Genomic DNA, 19,800 nt, shown 5'->3' with positions numbered 1-19,800 from the left:
TGTGGTTGAAGGCTGCCTGTTGTATCTAGCAGTCGTTATTGTGGGAGAAAGTTTGTGTTAGCAAAGCCTGTGCACGTGTGCAAGGGAAGCTCTAAGTTTCCTTTTAAAAAAGTAAATGTAGCAATATACTGAGAAGCATGGTCAATACAGCATCAGTATGAGCTGAATACAAGCCAAACAGCCCCAGTGAAGATCTACTGAAGCACAACTTTGTGCGTGTTTTGTTAATCTGTTTCTAACCCATTGCTATGTGATTTATATTGAGCTATTGAACGTGACATGAAAGCAAGGCTTTTTTAAAAAATTATATTATTTCCTACTCATCTTTGGCAGATTTTTTCCTGCTTCCCAGTTTTTTGGGTTTTAATTAAATTAAAAAAAAAAAAAATTAACTGTTTCCTTCCTTCAGAAAGCGTTCATTCTTTTTACTCAAAAAGAGATGACAGAATTGTCTTGTTTTGTTGTGTATTTTTTTTTTTTTAATTTAGAAGAATACAGTATAATAATTCCTTTGTGTTTAACACTTAAGGACTCCCCGTTGCCACTGCAGAAGGCTGTGACTGCTTGATCCAGATTGGCACATTTTTTGTGCAGATCAGCAAGATCTGAAATCTATGCGTTCTTCTTGTGAGTGTGAATCACCAGCAACTAAACTGCTTTCCAGCTACAAAGAGAACGAATGAAGCTGTTGATAAAGCAGCCAAATAGATACAGCACGGATGCTACCCTTGGGTGCACGAATTTCATAGCAAGCATTGCAAGGCAGGCGCTTAGAATTCGGTCTGAAAATCTATGAGAGAGGAAGAGTGAGGATCAGAAAGCCTTGTCTTTTAGCAATAATACGTGCCGACAGAAACTTAATAACATTCCTCTGCTTTCAGTTGTACAAGCAGTGAGTGATATTACTATTAGGGGCGTCTGACAGCAGAGAGGAGCTGGCAGGCTTGGCTATGCAAATCTCCACCACCGGTCACGCATTTTCCTGCAGCCAGCCATTGTGGCACTGTCCAGATGTATTGCAGATCTGCTGTTCTCACTGGATTGATTTTTGTCGTTCCTCCCCTCCCCAAAATTCAAACTACGTGGCAGCTTTTCATATTTAGATGAGAGTCTGATGCAGACAAAGGCGGTGGAGGAGACTTTTATTGCAGTTGCGACAATTCTGACATTAAGACTCTAATCTCCAAAAGGTGTGAAGTCTGAAGAGTACAGTGTTTTATTTCTTGAAAGGTGCAGGAGCTAATGAGTGCAGACTGCATAGTGCTGGACCAAGAGGCACGTGCTCTCATTAGGTGTTTTCACTTCTGGACTTCATTAGGAGTTGGGGACCTTAATGATGGATTTTCCCAATACGTTGCTGAGAGTGTGTGAAAATGTTGAGATTCGTGCTGCATTTAATCCTCATTTGTTTTCCTTAGATGAGGAAAAAGAGTTCTGCAGTTACCAATAGCTGGTGTGGTGCTGCTCAATTTGCAGTGGCTGTTGGAAAGGTTTCCCTTGGAGCCGGTCAGGGGAGATCCTTCTAAAATGTTGTTGCTCCCACTGTTTGACCAGCCACAATATATCTGTGCCATACCTAAAATGGTAACGTTTTATCTTCTGATCGCCACCCTCATATGAGGGCAGCTACTCCTCTGCTGGCTGCTTTGAGCTTTCAAACTCAATATGAGCTCAGGGTGTGAAGCTGAGCTCAGTTCTTTGGTTCTGTTCTAGCATGAGTTCAGTGGGATGGGTTTTCTTGCAGGTACAGGCAGTACGTTTCCTACAAATTGCTTTGCTGTAATAAATAGAATAGGATTAATTATTCTATTTAGCTATTAACTAACTCCTCCCCCCTTACAACTGCCATTTTTGATATATTTTCAATGTATTTCTTTTTCCCCAAAGGTTCCCGTGTGTCCATAGTTTTATTTTAACGTTCAAACCTTTTGCTTAAAGAATTAAATCCATTTGCTGCTTCAGTTTCTTTCCAAATAGCCAACTGCTGCCTCAGCCCAGTGCACATTGATTTGGGTGTATTTTAGTAGTGTAAACTGAAAGCTAAAGAGGTGTAGATCAGTTTCAAGCGACCGATCTTGTATTTATAAAACTGTAAGCTAAATTGCCCTGTGCTGATGCTAACATGCTGATTACGCTTTTTTTTCTGTAGCATTGAGAGGATTAAAGTGGCATTCTAAGAGCATTTAAAATCATGACAAGCTCAGTTGGACAGAAAAAAGTCTCGTCAAGACAAAGGAAGTGTGGTTTTTGTAGATCTAATAAAGATAATGAATGTGGACAATTATTGATGTCAGAAAACCAGAAGGTGGCAGCACATCACAAATGTATGGTAAGTAACCCGTAGGAAAAAGGAAATGAATGTCATGAACCAGTAGAAGACAACAAACACATCTTTAGATAATACTCAAAATCAATCAGCTGTGGCATTGGGGAGATGATTAAGCACTCTAATTTGAAGCTTCGGTGTTTGTCAAATGTGTAAATGTTCTAGGTGATGTAAATACTTACAATAAGTTTTGTTTCTGTAATTGTAGCTGTTCTCATCTGCGCTGGTATCTTCACACACTGATAATGAGAGTCTTGGTGGATTCTCTATTGAGGATATTCAGAAAGAAATCAAGAGAGGCACTAAACTGGTAAGTCTGTTTTGAGCCCTTGAAAACGAAGGGAGGATTTGCCGACCTCCCAGAGAGTGGACTGTGAAACTGTGCAGTGTTTTATCATGTGTTGTTTCTTTGGGCTCTGAGGAAATGCACAGCTTACCAAAGGTGATGATGAAGTGTATTAGAGGGAAAAAAAAATCAGTGGATCTGATGGTACTCAGATTGAAATGAAATCTAAATAATGGTTGAAGAATCTTTAAGAAAGCATCAAAAGTAGTTTATTCCAGTCAAGTCTGCTCTCATGTCAATTATTATTTTTACAGTTGTAACTTAATCATGGAGCTGTAGGTTCAGAAATTCTATTTTTACAACCTCTTTTTTTGTCAGAGCAGTTGTGCATTTGTTTTCCAAGCAAATCTGAAAACTCATTTTCAGAATATGCCAATTTTTTTCTTTTAATGGACTGAATATAAGAAATAACATTCCCTATACTTATATTTCAAACTCAACCATTTCTATTTAATATTTTCTGCTAGATTTAACAATGAAACCCACGTTCTGAGGACCTAGTAAGGGTAATATCGTGCCTTTACCATTATTTGGCTTTGATGATAGATTTTAACTACTAAATATACTTTTTTGGATTCCTTTTATACTGACTTAATATAAGTCAGTGCCTGTGGATATCAGTGTTTAGAGGTGCATCGGTACAGCAATGACTGCAGCTCTACCAAATTCATCAGAAGTGGGAAGAGAATTGTTCAGAATTAATTCTCCAGCAGCTAGTCATGTATTTTATTTTTAGAATTTACTGTTTGTGTTTGAGAAATGTCTGGTTCTTTTTCAGAATGCTTCTATAGATGATCAATTCACTCCTCAGTTTAAGTCTCTCTGACGTATTTACCAGTTTTTGGACTAAGAATAGTCCTAAGTATCTCTGTAGGACCACAATTCTGTAATAGTCTGATATTTCATCTAGTGTCTCATTTCTATCTTTTCCAACACCTACAACTTTATTTGCTCTAATCAGATGAAGCACAAAGAAACAAGCGTTCACGAGTTATTCAGTTCATGATTAGGGACTTGGAAAGAACACAGTAGTAAATAAAAGTGCAGATCACAAGGAAACTTTGGCTCTTGGGACTCTTAATCTTTTTTTAAGGATGTTTGTTTTGATATCATTGGTGATCTCTTTGTGCCTCTTAATCTCTCTGTGCACGTTCACCAACACAGCAGCTGCATATGTTCTTGGAGCACACTTCAATCATATCCATGTTTTCTGCAAGCAGCTGAACAACTTAAATCGATTTGCAGTTCTGAGATGTTACCTGTGTGGAGGGAACATACAGACTAATTTTGTCTTAACTCGGATGTTCCAGGTAGCTGTGCTTTATCTCTGTCTGCAGCCACCAGAAATCTATAGCTCTGAATCACTCTCAGGAGGAATTCTTCATCCCCTCCCCACCCCTGACTTGTTAGGAAACGTAAAGTTCAATGCTTATGTTTAGGCAGCCCAACTGTGCTGCTAAGGTCTGCTTTTCCTGTTCTACCCCGTATTTTTATTTGGGAACTCATTGAAGCAAAATTATCTCAGTATTGCATTGTGATATGTAATTATTTTGCTAGCCTGTACTAAATGTGTCTGCAAACAGATGTGATGTAGTTGCCCTCCTTCAGTAGGTGCTGCAGCTGACAGCCAGGTCTGTGCTGAAGGTTGAGGCGTGTTCATTTTTGGAGTGATTTCTTTGGAGTATTTCTGTGGTAACAAAGTCCTGTCTGAGAAACCCTTCTAAGTTCAAACCTGGATAGGGCACTCTTAAAAACTCATTAATTAGGGAACAGAATGCACTGATGGAATTATTGTTGTCTCTTAGTTATGCATGGGAGGATTTTTTTCAAGAGATCACCTATTTTTCAGCTCATCAGATTTCACATATACTTGATGTAACTTGATTGATCAATCTGTTGGCAGTGGCCATTTGGACAACACGATTGGTACCAACTGAATAAGTGTTATATTACCCTCAGGTTAAATAGGCTAATAATTCAACATAACAACTCCTGTGGTCTGTTTTGTTCATGCATTTATGAGAAGGAAGTTTCCTTTTACACCAGTCCGTGTATAAAAATAATGAAGCACAAGCTGAAGTCGATCAAATGAGGTTGATTTTAACCTAGGCTTCTATAAAAAGGCTTTGATCAGCTATTAAAATATTTCAAATTTATGACATAAAATACCATTTCAAATTGGATAAGAACTGGAGTCTGACTGCAAATTGAGTGCTTGCAGAAGAATAAGTAGAGATGACCCAAACATAAGGTGTCACCTCTGTGAAGTACATAATTTTCTACAAAAGTAAATAACTTATTTTTATCATTGGACTGGTAATTCATATATCCTGATGATTGTACTGTTGCATAAAAGGAACAAATTTTTGCTTAATTTTAAAATAAATGAAGAAAAACAGCCGAAAGCTGGAAGAGTTAGAAAGGAGAGCAGAATACTCAGCAATATGCACTAAAATATTGCTGTCCATGACCTCTTTTGTTCTGTCACCAGGGGGGACACATGGAGTATCAGTCTTCTTTTTAAACTCAGAAGTACTGAGCCAACAGTAACACGAGTTGTGCTTTTGTGTCTTTACAGATGTGTTCCTTATGCCACTGTCCTGGAGCAACCATTGGTTGTGATGTGAAAACATGCCACAAGACATATCACTACTACTGTGCTCTGCATGATAAAGCTCAGATAAGAGAGAAACCCTCACAAGGCATTTACATGTAACTATTCTTTATTTGTTATCTTTCCTTTTGTATTTATATTTCACATTCCTCGTTGTTTTTGTTTGTTTGTTTGTTAAATAAAGAGCAACCAACCAACACTCAGAACTTAAAACTGTTGCAGAAATATTCTGATGATGATTGTGGCATTCAGAAAGTGATGTGCTATGAAAGCACTTTTTCACTGAAAGATTTGTATGTCAGTGAGTCTTACAAGTGGGAGAAAAATGTACTGGCATTTAAATTTAAAATATAAGTAAATAATCTGTGAATCGTGACTGACTTGACAGTTTTCAACTACTTTGTTTATAGGATTTTATGTCGAAAACACAAGAAAACTACGCATAACTCTGAAGGTAAAATTATTCAATATAAATTTTTCCCATTGTAGAAAGATACTTCGGTTATATTTAATTCTTCTGGAAAATACAAATGTTTTCAGTAAAATTTAGATTTTTTTTATTATTTATTTGTTTATTTATTGAGAAATAATGACTTTGGAAGCCTGATTTCTGTATTTTTCTAAAAATTATTGATTAAGGTGGAGAGGAAACCCAAAAACTAAATGGCAGGGTGTTGTGCAGATATACCATGTTCTGATAGAATAAAGGATGGGTAGAAAAAATGCATTCCCTTGTAGGAAGAAGTTGGCTTATATTTGTAGTTCAGTATTCACAGTATCCACATCTGAAATGCGAGGAGCTTGTCAGGTAACAGCTCATCTTTTCTATTGCTAACATTCCTATTTTTTCCACAATATTTTGAGCTATTAGATCCAGTTCTTCAAATGAGAAGAGCCCGGTATTAAATAAAAGGGTTTATGATCAGATCACTGACAGATGTGTTTCTGTTCAATTTTGATTAAAAAAAAAAAGCTGTATGCATTCATAGCTGCGTGTCTTTGCATAGAAGAGCAGTGAAGTGTGCAAGGGGTGATATGCCACAAAAATAGACAAACTTTATGGTCTGCTACATTCTGAACTAATTTTGCAATTTTGTGTTCAGGCCTTTTTTTTTTTCCCCACCTGTTTGTTTTCTGCTATATCTAATTTGGGTGAGCAAGCATTTCTTAGTTCACTTTTGTGTTACTTTCAATAGAAATGTCACAGATTTAAGTAGTGAGGAGCTTATTGCTGTGTATTGAGAGCAGACAAAATTTCACAAATTCCATTTCTGTCTGCCAAATGCATACTTAGGATGATGTATTCTTCTGCTCTTATTCTTATGTGCAGCACTAATTGTGAGCTTTTGGTGTTGCATCACTGTTCCTGCAATACTGAAAGCAATAGAAAATTCCAAAGTAAAATTGATTTTTTTTTTTTTGTCTGCTTAAATATCAGTTTGCTTGTTTTTTAAATGCTCTTTGTTCTGATTTTGCCATTGGTGGGTTTAAAAAAGAAAAGCACCATAAATAGCATAGTAATATAATGGGTGTCACAGTTTTGTTTTCCATACAGAATATGGAAGACGTTTGAATCCAAGGAGAGAGATACCATTCTCTTTGTGATATTTAAATGTATTTCATGTTTAATAATTAAATATTTAAATTTTGTGCTTATGACTAATGGCTCACACTGGAACCTATTGAAAAATACATGGAGCCCATAGTCACAAGACATTGTTTTTTTCTGCTTGGAGCTCTTTGCAGGACTACAGCTTGTGCAGGATCAGAACTTGGGCTTTTAAAAGTGTTCAGAAATGGTTATCTCCAATTCTACTGTGTTATTCCCTAAGTGCAGAGGCTTTTATGGCTATGCATACATCTGTCTGAGAAGACATGGGAAAAGTTACTGCAGAGGCATTGTGTTGGGTTTTTTCTTATGTGTTGGTGATGGCAGCTTCTAAACATCGGACAGGTCCATCCAGAAAGAGTCAGACTGAGAGGAAAACCAGGAGTAGTGAACATCATCCTGAGTCCAAGGAGCGCAGTGGTATCTTAGCTAGAATTTAACTGTGCTATAACTTTTTGTGCCTAAAATATTTAGCTCCGTTATGCTTTATGCTTCTAGAAATGTGCAGTTGTACTTCACAGGGGTTCTTTTGTTTTATTTCATATCTGTGCTGGTAGCCCAACGCCCTTTCCCCAACAGCTCTCTCCTTAGCACATACTGTTCTGGTGCTACACCCATACAAGACTATTAGTAGTAGATTTTATAATGGCACAAGCAGGGGGGGGTTGTGCTGAACCTCCACTAAATTAAAGAAAGTAAAACTAATTAGCTCTACAAGATAGAGAAGTGTATGGGATGGTTTTCAGAGTTTAAGAAGGGACCTTGGAGGCTTTGTTTCTTAATGAGCAGTTGATGAATTTTGCTCAGTGAGGTGGTAGCTGGAAGATGCAGGATGGCAGTCAGATTAGCTTTGTGTTTGTGCTTTGTTGGTTTGTTTCTTGAGAGAAATGTGCATATCAGAGAGGAATGTAAATGTGAAAGAATAGTGGTTTGTGAAGCCAGAAAAGGCTTGCACAGAAAAGTGAATAGACCAGCCAGGGATACAAGATGCTAAGGTAGCACCTTTTTTTTCTCTTGTTTTATGTTTCTTTCTTATGAATCCTTGCTTACAGCAGTTTTCTGTGACAGAGTAGTTGAAGCTCGTCAATATTTATGTCACTCAGGTTTGGGTGCACAGGGACACTTTCTAATGGAAGCTTATTGCTTTGGGATGCTTGGTCAATGTAGAACGTCTGTGTTTTTATCCCTTGCTCTCTGTTCCTGCATTTAATTGTTAGTCTGATTATTTTTTTTTTATGTCACCTCTGTTGGGGGATGTTGGAAGAGTTTTTAGGATTGTTGGGTTTGATGCAGCGTGGAACAGATTTGGTTTTGGTTTGCTTTTCTCTTCCTGTAGGTTGCACTGCTGCCTAATAGCAGGATTTTTCTGTCCCTGCCCTCAAAAGCAAGCGCTCCTTTTAGCATCCTAGCTCGAGTCAGAGTTCTGATATACCTTTTCTTAAGATTTTTAGTTCTTCAAATTATTACTTGTTTTTTATTTCCAATTTATTTTAAAAAATAATAATTTAAAAATCTGCTGCTCATTTAATGCCTGTTAAAGAAAATTTCCTGAGGCTATTCGGAAGTTCAGATGAAGGACCTATGTTGGAATTAAGCTTACCAGGTTAAAACCTAACAGAAAGGACCTCTTAATTATTATTTATTGCTACAATGAAGTTCAAGTGGAGCAGGAATTCATCGGACTCAGTATCTCCCTACTCATCAAGACAAAATTAATGAGCGACAGGAGTTCATTTCCCTTTAATTTTGAGGAGCTGTGAAGTACCTTCTGTTTTTTGGAATATCAAAGTGACAAACGTGGCAGCAAAGCAGCCTGCTTTACATTCGTTATCAGATTCAACAGTTGTTAGCTTTGTCTGATTTATCTGTACAGCCCAGCCTTCAGGTGACACAGGACAGGAAAAATACATCGCATTTACTCTTCTGCACATTTCAAGTAATTCATTTGTGCCGTGTTCCCCCTAGCTGGTAAAAGAATAGCAGTGAGGTGCTCTCTTTGTTCGTGGCTGTGAGGCTGATGAAATTGAGGACACGGCAGAGCAGACCAAGCTGCTGGTTTTGTGTCTGCATGTCGAGATTTTTATCTTGCTGCTTACCAATATAACTGACCTGACCTGCACTCAAATACTTTATTCGTAAGCTAAGCAAGCCTTCTAAGTTTCCAGTGCCTAACAAATTATGGGAGACTGTGCCAGTGCTTTCAACCTATCACAGCTCGTTCTTAGTCAAATTGCTGTCCCTTTTGGTACAGTTCATTTTTTTATAAGAGTAAAGCTTTGGGGCTGTTTATTGGAATTTATTTCAATTTTTATTTAAATTATTGAATTTTATTTATTTATTTTTATTTATTATTGAATTTATTTCGGTTTACTAGAAATAATCATCGAAATTTTAAAATTGCTGTCTTCTATTCAGTTCCCTGCAGGTGGGGCTGCCCTGGTCCTTCTGTATTTAAAACAAGTTCAGCTGATCCAGACTAGTTTAATATTAATTAAGAGAAGAACATCATTTCATTCTTCTGTTTGATCCGTTCCCTCCTAATGAAGAATAAGGAAGGCAGCCATGTGACTGCCTGTTGTTAATGTCTAAAACGGACCCTTGGGAGCTGCTGGGTCAGAAAATAATGTCGGTGATTCCTATTGTAGCTGTACACAAAGCCTTGGGGAATTAGGTTTCCATGATAGAAATAAGGACGCGCCATGTCTCAGCACCCTTTTTATCTCATTCTAAAGCTCAAACTGAAATCTGTGCTTATCTTTTTGCATAGTAGGTGTGGTCAGGATAATATTCCTGTGTCTGACCTGGTTAGAAGTTCAGTATCAAACCAATCCCTTTTTCAAAGTACTGTTGAAGCCAGAGGCTGGTAGGAGAAACATCGCAGACCTGGTGGCATTGTGACTGGGTAACATTTTGATTCACCATGGGATGCCTTAATCTTTGTTTCTTCATAGTTGCGTTTTCTTTAACACTGTTCATAGCATAAGCTTGCCTTCCGCTGTAGGTGCCAATGCAGCCAGGTGTAAAAGCTTCTGTAGCATTGCAGTTTGCTGTCCTTTCAGCTCTGCTGGTGGGTGGTTACAGTTTCTTTCTAAGCTCCACTGACTCAGCCTTATTGTCTGTGGTAAGGAGCTGCTCTGAGTATGGCATCAAATGCATGTACAGTGTTAGGACAAGAAGGATTGATCCAGATAATAAATTAACCACATATTCAGTCCATTGTAGACTAATTAGGTATTTTGAGGGAACATCACTGTGGTGCTGTCCTAAATAAAACCATGTAGCTAATGGAAAAGGAAAAAATCAGAAAGTAAGGTAAATGGTTTATACTGTCTGTGGAGCTGTGCTGTGATGTTTACATTGTAATTCTGCTTCTTACCTAGGCGGGACATTATCCAAATAGAAACTTGGTCAGCTGACTGATGTTTGAAAGGTTCACCAGACCAGTTATTGTAAGCTTTTTGATTATGTAGATAATATATTATCAGTCTGCTGTCTTTTGTCGGTAGCTGTTTGCTTGAAAGAACGTTTATGTTTGTAAAGGACTATTTTATTCATTTTCTATGTTAAAAGCATTTCATTGAAGAAATAATCTCAAGTTCTTTGTAACATAGGTACTGTTGAGTCAAAAGTAGCTTTTGAACAGGGATCATCAGTTCCTTGAGGAATCTGATACTTTGAAAAATGTGGTGTTGGTGACCTAAGGGTTAACTTGTTTTTCTGCTTCACCCCTGTTTTCTCGAATTTAGATATGATTGACATAACGCTTGTCCCTTTCCATGTTCAAAAAGAAAATAGAAATTGTACTCAGCATTTAGATACTTGATTTCACATCGTTTTCTAATATTAGTGACTGCTACTTCAGGGCCTGTTCACTTGATTCTCTATTTGCTTGCAAATATGGAAGCCTCTGGTTCTTATTAATGCTTAGAGATGTACTCACATTTTTTATTACTGTCTACTGAGACAATAATGTTTCTAGGTTTTTTGACATTTCAATTAAACATAATTGTTGTCAGACATGATTCGTTCTTTCTCAGCCGTATTTTTAAGGATCTCTTACCTTAATGTGCTGAAATACATTTTTTTCCTTTTTCTGACCTTCTGTTTCTCTTCTAAAAGTCCAGCAAGCTTGATTTTGTTCCCTGTAATTCAGGACTTCTCATATCACAAATGCTCTGGGAAACTTCCAGAATGTTTTCTTGTTTACATAGCGGCACATTTAAGGTGCTTCTGTATTCTGCAATTTGACTTCTTTGTATGGACAGTCCTACCTGTGTGGACAGTCCTACTTGCAGATGTCTTTCTCCAGTCAGTTCTGTTTACCTTCCTTGTACACCCTTAGACCCTTTGCTTCTGGCTCACTTAGTCCATTGTTTCAGATAATGTAGGAGGTACAGAGAGCATCATTAGCCCTTGTTGGACACATTCTCTTTTTCTTTGTTATTTCACAGCCTTTAAGTCATTTAATGCTGTGTGTTAGTTTGCTTTAACCTAGATTTTGGAAAAGGATGATTCCGGGTTTATTTCAAGCTCAAGTAATAAAGAATAGATGAGTGGGATAAGTAGTATCTCCACTTCTTGTCAAGCTTTATTTTAAGCAGCAAAGCATCTTGATCCCTTTTCCCTCTAGTCAGATCAAAAGAGAAATCTTTGACTTTCTAAAGCTCAGTCTCCATGTTAACAGTTTATAAAGTACAGAAGTTTGTTCATCTTCTTTTTGTGGTACTTTGTACTGCTCATAGATTCCTAAAATGCAAATGTGGGGCTTGTTGTTACTCATCTCCCTGCTCATCTGAGTTTACAGTATCATGTTCTTAGATGCTTTTGAGAACATAAAATATTTCCTCTTGATTTCTAACCCTTTACACCCTCCTGAGAGCACATTGCATATTAAGCTTGTTTTTTCAGACGCGTTGTTCAGGGACTTCTGCAGAAAGCTCACAGGATACCTGCTTTGAAGAGTTCGTATAAACTTGTATTGAGGATATCGTGGTGATTTTAAAAATCAATGCAGCATTGGGATATGGGATGGGGGCAGTTGAAGAATACTTAGAGAGTCAGGGGATTCAGAGCTTGGGTGATGTCCATCGTGAAACTTCATCTGGTGAGGGAGGAGTTGAACAACTTTTTGTGTTTTCCTTAGTTCAAGCTGACATGAGAAGTTGGAAACACCCAACCATCAGATGCCAGGGAAACTGGGTAAGCTGGCAGTGGGCTTGAGGGGAGGGATAGGGCACGAACCATACTGCTTATTGAAACAGTAAAGGACGTCCCAGGCAGGTGTATTTTAAAGCTGGTTACAATTTTCTTTGTCCTTGGTACTGTTACACCAGCTCGTAGCACTGTTAAAAAGGAGAAACTTTAAAGTTCTGTGGTGTTGCAGAGTGATGTAGTGCAGATGGTCACATTTCAGTGGTGTTAATCCATAGCTCCATGTCACATAGAGACCTGACTCCACAAGGAATTGCACTGACTTGGATCAAGTGTCTGGACTTCAGTGAATTCTCAACATTTTGGGGATTAGCAGTTTTGAGGACAGGAAAGGGATTCTTCTTAGAGGAAAGCTGTGAAATTGTGGTGGATTTTTGTTACACTGGAAACATCCTTTAAAAATACAGCATGTTTACTTGTTAAATTTTAATATTTTACTTACAGATTAAAAATTGCACTTGAGAACTTACTCTGTAAGGGGGCTGTGGCATTTCTTACATGAAACTGACTTTCCTATTTGCTTGTACTTTTGCAGTTAATGTTCATTTCCAGTTGTGAGAGTGTGAGTATGCAGGGTTCAGAGTATGCTTTAATGCTTAGGAAAAAAATGTGGACTAAGTGTGTTATGGTTGACAGGATTCTGGATTAAAAAAATAATGTTGGTTAAGGGACTGCATTCCATTTCATGGAACGCAGTAGCGAAATCTCTGATTTTGGAAGGAATATTTCTAACTTTTCATATGCTGATGTTACTTAAAGGCTCAACAATTTAATGGTCACTTTTGTCTATGATTCTTTTCAACAAGGAGCCACCTGTGCAAAAGACTGACGTTTTTAATACATTAGGGGGAAGTTCTTATCTATGATGAGAGACAAGATGGAGTTATTTTCTTTGGAAGAACTTCTTAGGTTGTAGTAAAACTTGCTATGTGCAATCAAGAGGTAGGATATTTAAATAGCACAATGTTGCTTTAAGAATTTAGTAGGTAATGTTAAATGAAAAGTAAGTTTAGATGGTAAATTCACTAAATAATCCCTGCCATCACATATTCTTTCCTTTTCAGACTGAAATAAATGGCGGTACTCTTGCAATCTCAGTGTAAAGTAGGATGCATACTGAAGCATAGGAAAGTTGTAGTAGATGCATTTATGTATTTTAGTCGTCACTTGGGGATATGTCTATATAGCTGATTGATCTGGAGATTTAAGCCAAAATAATTTGAAGGCTTGTATGAATTTCTTCTCAAATCTTTGCCTCCTTCTAACCACACGACTGCACAGTGCTTTTGGGGAATTACATTTCACCGTAACATGTTGTGATGCATTTGGTTTTCTTTGCTGTGCAAGAAGCTGTAGTTACTTCTGCGTTTAGCAAGAAATGTGATAGACTAAGCTGAGTAGGATGCACTCGGATGCAAGACTTTGGTTTTCTGCTGCTAAAATTTTCTGGCTTTGGAATATATTTCAGAGCTTTGACTTCGACCTTTTGTGCGGTTGATTCACTGTTAATCATGAGCTAGAGAAAATGTGATCTGATTTTTATGTGCTAGTCGATAAGAAATAGGAGTTCTGGTGAAGCAGCTCTTAGAGTAAGATGTTCTGTTTGTTGAGACTAAGAAATATCGGTGGTAAGTGCCACCGCAATACTTAATGGTAGTATCACAACAGATACATGTCCCATTAATGTATAGTAGAGAGATTCCAGATCTTCTGATGAGGTCTTCCTTCCATTTTCGGGATCATGATGATGTTTGTGGCTTGGATTTTGAGATCTATATAGCAGAGTATATGCATTTTTCTTCAAGTGAGTTACTGAAATAACTTTGTAGTTTGAGCAGAGGTGGATGTTGCTTATTAGAAGGAAAAACTGTTCCTGTGAGCTGGATTAGTAGAGATGTTGCTAGCAAGAAGGTAGAGCTAGTTATTAATATCAGGTGTGGCTTAATTAGATCGTAGTTGAAGCAACCTTGGGAAGTTTGCAGGGTTGATCTGTGTTGACTGTATGCATCTTAAAAATCAGCAGTGCACTGCTGTAATGCCAGACGGTTCTGTGTAGCAATTCAGCAGTTGGTCTGGCATTTTCAAAGGAGTTCGTCAGACTTCTTTGGTATATCTGTATTCAAAACATGCTTTCTTATATTCTTAATGGTCCATAAACACTCTATTTTGGTGGTTAAATCATCCATGGTTTTCTGTAAACTGGCTTTTTAGGTGTAGATGCAAAAATGTTCTGCAACTAAAATGAAATATTAGATGTGTCTCATAGAGGCAAAATACCTTCCAGTTCTACAGCTGGTTAATATTTTAGCCAAAATGTGTGACTTTTTCTTAAATCGAAATACACCAGTTAATAAGGCAAGGAGAGAAGTGTTACTTAGATCTGCTGGCATAAGATCAGGTACAATTTATACTGAACGTGTGCATCTTTAAAAACAAAATTAAAATTGTTTTGCACTATGGATTGACATCTGTTGGTCATATTTTCAGTGAAGATGGAAATAAGCACTGAGGCTGTGTGTTGGTCCTGAAAGTAGAATTTGTAAGCAAGGTTAAAGCTTTCTCAAACGTGACACAGCTTTGGATCTTTTTAACATAATGCTCATGATATGAACATAATACATACATACGAACATAAACAAAGTAAATGGTGTTTCCAGGATCTTGCACGTTTGTAATAAGTGTGAAAAGGTTACTATTTTAATTTCTGACCAAAATAAGGAAAGTACAGGTTGTTGGTTTTTTTTTTCCTTATCTGTTTTTGGTTCTGGTTCATGTGATATTTTTGAGAATTACAGTTATTATTATTTTTTGATGATGTTTTCTAACTTTTAAAGCAGATTTAGAAGAAAGTATCAACGAACATGAATTGGAGCCTTCACCTCCCAAAGGAAAAAGGAGGGGTCGTAAGGGAAAGCCAAGAAAAACAAATTTAAAAGGGCAATCAGAAGACACTAGATCCACATCTTCACATGGCACAGACGAAATAGAAAGCAGTTCCTATGTAAGCAGTAAATACGCTCAACTTCTTAGATGAGAGCATTTGTGTGTTTCTTCTTTGTGAATATCATTTTAATTAAAATTTGCATTTGTCTGAGCCTCCAGCTGGTGGCCACAGGCTTTTAAAATTGCAACCTTATTTATAACCCAGCAGTATATTTTAGTAAAATGTTTTTCTTTCAGAGAGACAGGTCTCCCCACAGAAGCAGCCCCAGTGATACAAAACCTAAATGTGGATTCTGTCATGCAGGTGAAGAAGAAAATGAAGCTAGAGGAAAGCTTCATATATTTAATGCCAAAAAGGCTGCAGCACACTATAAGTGCATGGTGAGTAACAGCATTGTTGTTAATCAGTTTATTATGAATGTTATCTGAATTGCTGTTTTGGGTTTTAATACAGTATCTTTACATGTAATTATGCGTGAATGTTGTCTTGCTGATGGTCTCTTTAAGCACTGAAGTGTTGTGAAATGTGCAATTCATTTATTTTCACTGCAGGCAATATGGATAAAAGTTGGCTGCGGGCTCAGAGATGGAATTAGTTCAGGGAAGCTCTTTAGCATATTAAAAATGTTCTGCGAGTGTCAAAATGCATACATGGCATTTAAAGGGAAAAATAATTAACTCCAAGAGTCCACTCCAAAAATTCAGTACAAGCACCTTTACTCCACAGGCATTCAGGCAAAATCCAGGAAGAATCAATGAACTTAATTTTCTGACAGTGGATCCAGGCTGTGTGACTCAAGCAGGGGGTGGGACGTGGAAGTTCTAGAAAATTCTTGCCTTTAGATGATTGCGTTTGGAAAACTGTCATCTTGCAGGGAATTTGCTAATTTCAGTGCACTTGAGCAAATAGTGCTGTCTTTCACAGAATTAGCTCTATGAAAGAAGTAGGGCCTTGCAGGATGGCCTCAGCAGTTTCTGTTTTACTTCAGGATAAATGCAGTGGGCAGTCCATATATTTGTGCTCTTCCTATAGCCACCTTAACTGAACAGAGAGCTGGCGTTCCCCAGCAGTCTTGGGAAGGGAACAGAATACTCCTAAAATGTGTGGTGATATTTAATGATGCTTCTTGTTTATTCCTTTATATTTTCAGCATTTTTTTGTCTACTCCTTTTTCTTTTAAAATACATCTCTCTGAAGTAGCAAATGTAGTTAAAGCAGTCAGGTGGGTCCATCAGACAGAACACTCACCATGCTGATGGTTTTTAGCCTGAGATAACTGACTGCAGAACGTCCCCTTCTGTGAGTCGTGCACGTAATTTTTTAGCCATGTTTGGTAACCTGAGAATATTTTGGACTTATTTGTTTTACAGTTGTTTTCTTCTGGCACTGTCCAGCTAACAACAACATCAAGGGCAGAGTTTGGTGATTTTGATATCAAAACTGTACTTCAGGAAATCAAGAGAGGAAAAAGAATGGTATGTATCTGGAGAATGTAGAGAATATATTGCTGATTCTACTGAGGTGTATACAGGTCTGCCTACTTCCTTTTGTGAAACAACCTTTTCTATTTACTTCTTCATACAAAATTGAGATGTGTTATTACTTCTGGCATAGCTACCCAGATTGGAATCACCTTTATAATTAGTGGTGGTTGGGCTACTTAGGGTTTGTTATGGTGGTGTACATTTGTAAATGAGTATTAGCCTTCCTGTACTGTAAGAGAATAAAAGTAAAGTTGGTAGTAGAGGTCTGTAAAACTACAGATAGGCTTAGAGAATCCATCATTGCAGTGACTTCTTTCCAACTGATTTGATATTTTAATATGTGGAAGTGTTAAGACCTTAGACAAAATGTCACATTGCATTTTAAGAAAGTCTGTAACTTTAATAAAAGTGAGGGAAAAAAAAAAGGGGGGGGGGAAGCAAAACCTAGTAATGTTGTCAGTTGAAAAAAAATAGTATCAAAATACTAAACTGGTAATAAAATAATACTTGGAAATGCAGCAGTACTGCAATGAAGCTGTGTGTGGCAGTTTTCGGTGCAGTGGACAGGTAGATCTGAGCGTTCATGTTTTTAGTAGGTTTGTTTTACAACATCTTTGATTCCAACTTTATTGGAAGGATGATGTGCCAGAGAAATTACTGTGCTCCAAAATAGTTGCTGTAAACATGAGGAACACTAAACTGAATGTAAACAGAATGTTAAGAGGTGGAAAGGCTGAGCAATGCCCTTCTTTTCTTCTTCCTAAACAGAAATGCACGCTTTGCAGCCAGCCTGGTGCTACTATTGGGTGTGAAATTAAAGCCTGCATAAAAACGTACCATTACCACTGTGGAGTAGAAGACAAAGCTAAATACATCGAGAATATGTCACGAGGAATTTATAAGTAAGGAGCTGTGTAAATCTTGTCTGGAGCTGTGTAAATCTTGAGTCTGTAATGCGAGTGAAAATATTGCATGGCACTTCTGCCCAACTTGACGTCAGATGTATTATTTTTAAATATATCTCTATGTATCTGTTATTAAGGAACTGTTAACTATAGGAAATATTTCAATTAGGCTGCTGAATTCAAATTTCTGTAGTTCTGTAGTAATATACAAATTGAGAAAAAACAATGATTGGACTTAAGGTATTTTCCTCCTTAATTAATTGACTCATTCTGTTATGGAAGCCCTGGATAATCTAAGTTAGATTTCTCCACATGGATACGTTTTGTAACTTTACTTTGGCTTCACTTGGATCCCCTGACTTCCATTACTTCCTGTGGTTGAGTTTCTGATGCCCACAAGAGGGCATTCTGTGAGCAGTGTAGCAGCAGTTTTTCAAGATGAGAATTGATCCAAGTTCTGTTGGCTAGTCTTTTCTCAGCCTTATTTTCTTTCTGTTTAACTGATTCTTGGCTGAAAAACATGACGTGAGTTACCAATTTCCTTGTAGTACTTCTCAAAACTAACTGAGAGCAGAGCATCTCTGATATTTTCAGCAAAAACCCTCACTGTTTCTTTCATTGTGCTAGACTCTATTGTAAAAACCATAGTGGAAATGACGAAAGAGATGAAGAGGATGAAGAAAGAGAAAGCAAAAGCCGTGGGAAATCAGGCACTGACCATAACGACATTCCTCAGCAGCAGCTCAATGGAAACTAGGTATGGAAGTTACCCCTGACAGATCTATTACCGAGACTGAATCGCAGTATCCATTTAACGTAGTTTATTGCAGTGAAGTATTTAAATCTAGTGTATGCAGATAAGTATTTTTTATTGGCACACTATAGAAAAATGGGGAGGATTTGTTGTTTTTTTTAAATCCAGCTGACTTTGTAACAGTATAAGAAAGGAGGTCCTCATTTCTATTGCTAATGTAGATGTGATATCAAAGCTGCGAAATGCTTTTCTGTACGATTTTAAATTTACCATTCTTTTCATCATTTTTTAAACAGGTTCAAGGGACAGAGTTATAGAACTGGGAATGGCTAAGACATCATAACTACTAATTCTTTTAAATTGTTTTCTAAAATCAGAAAAGGGTTAGTAACTTTTTACTACCCAGCTCTGTTAGAAATTTCATTGAACTGCCTGAAACGTTCATGTGTGTGAGCCTTCAGTAAGTGGCAGAGTTTTACATGTCAATATTATGTAGTTTGTAGTCTGCAGTGTCTGGAAAAAATGAAACACTATATAAATGATATGTAATATGTACAGTGTCAAAAGTTAAGGCAGACATTGAAATGAAGTAAGATCTATATTTCTGGACTGAATAAAAACCTTAAGATTTGGAATGTGTAAGTTGTTTAGTGGATTCATGCAAAGAGGGAAGGTCTTAGCTAGTTTAATTGACAACATGGACAGAAATTGGTGGTGGCAACAAGCTGGTACTTTGTGAATTTTGCATTTTCTTCATATACAAGTTCCAGAGGCTATAATGGGAGAGCCGCTCTCTGTTTTTGCTTGCAAAGCACACAGTAGAAAAGGACTCAGCGTACATCGAAGCACGCTTGAACATTTCAGGTTGTTCCTGTTGTGATTGCTCATTCCACCCAGCATTGTTTGCGGGAGACTTACTTGAGCAGCTGTTGGTTCTGAGCTGTGAGCTTTAGAACTCATGCCAAAGGGCTGTAGTTCATTCTTTCCCCAAGGACCCACTTCTTTCTGTGTCTCTGATTTACAAAGAACACTTCATTAAGTGTGATTAAAACCTTACTATATAAACGCTTGGACTCTGAAGCCCGATTTTTTTTCTCTTCAGAGAGTTACAACTCTTAACTCACTATGGAATTTAGCCACCATATCTGACGTCCATACCTCAAGTGTTCTGTGTTGTGTGGAACACTTCATGTTTAGTCCAGAATATGCATAGAGGTCCCATATTCTGTAAGAAGAACGAGGAAACAACCTTTTTTTTTTGCTAGATTGGTATTTATTTTTTAATCTTATGACCACTATGTGAGAAACTGCTTATCATCCTTATTGTTTTGGTGATTAATTTTTTTTTTTCCTCCACTTTCTGTCAACAATCACATCATGGAATTCTTCGTTCCAGATTTTGATGTTCCTTTAGGGAATAATCAGATCTAAGTTATACCAAACCTGACAGATCAGTCCTCTGACTGCTTTCAGAATACCTTGTCATTTCTGATGGCTCCAAGCTTCTTCAATTGGTCTGTTAAAGCACATTCTCAGACTGACTTAAATAAAACCAAAAAGCTGAATCTAGTCCACGTTTGTCTGTTGCTGTCACACCACATTGTTTA

The 19,800-nt window shown here is 37.4% G+C and overlaps 1 protein-coding gene across 2 annotated transcripts; it reads left to right on the top strand.

Moving 5' to 3' along the window:
* Positions 1–2,191: 2,191 nt before the first annotated feature.
* On the top strand, positions 2,192–18,196 carry PHF6 (PHD finger protein 6; the record flags this gene model as incomplete). 2 transcript variants are annotated; one of them, XM_079541931.1, is made up of 9 exons in its annotated part: positions 2,192–2,329; positions 2,535–2,636; positions 5,251–5,384; positions 5,697–5,740; positions 14,944–15,107; positions 15,287–15,430; positions 16,421–16,525; positions 17,303–17,436; positions 18,067–18,196. In XM_079541931.1, 9 exons carry the CDS (start codon positions 2,192–2,194, stop codon positions 18,194–18,196), a joined length of 1,095 nt encoding a protein of 364 aa, XP_079398057.1. The 2 variants fall into 2 exon arrangements, with proteins under 2 accessions (XP_079398057.1, XP_079398056.1); XM_079541930.1 differs by having other exon boundaries at positions 14,941–15,107.
* Between the last annotated feature and the right edge of the window lie 1,604 nt (positions 18,197–19,800).

This window comes from Tetrao urogallus (assembly GCF_951394365.1).
Source record: "Tetrao urogallus genome assembly, chromosome: 13".
Classification (NCBI taxonomy): Eukaryota; Metazoa; Chordata; class Aves; order Galliformes; family Phasianidae; genus Tetrao; species Tetrao urogallus.
This window is presented reverse-complemented; position numbering and strand designations above follow the sequence as displayed.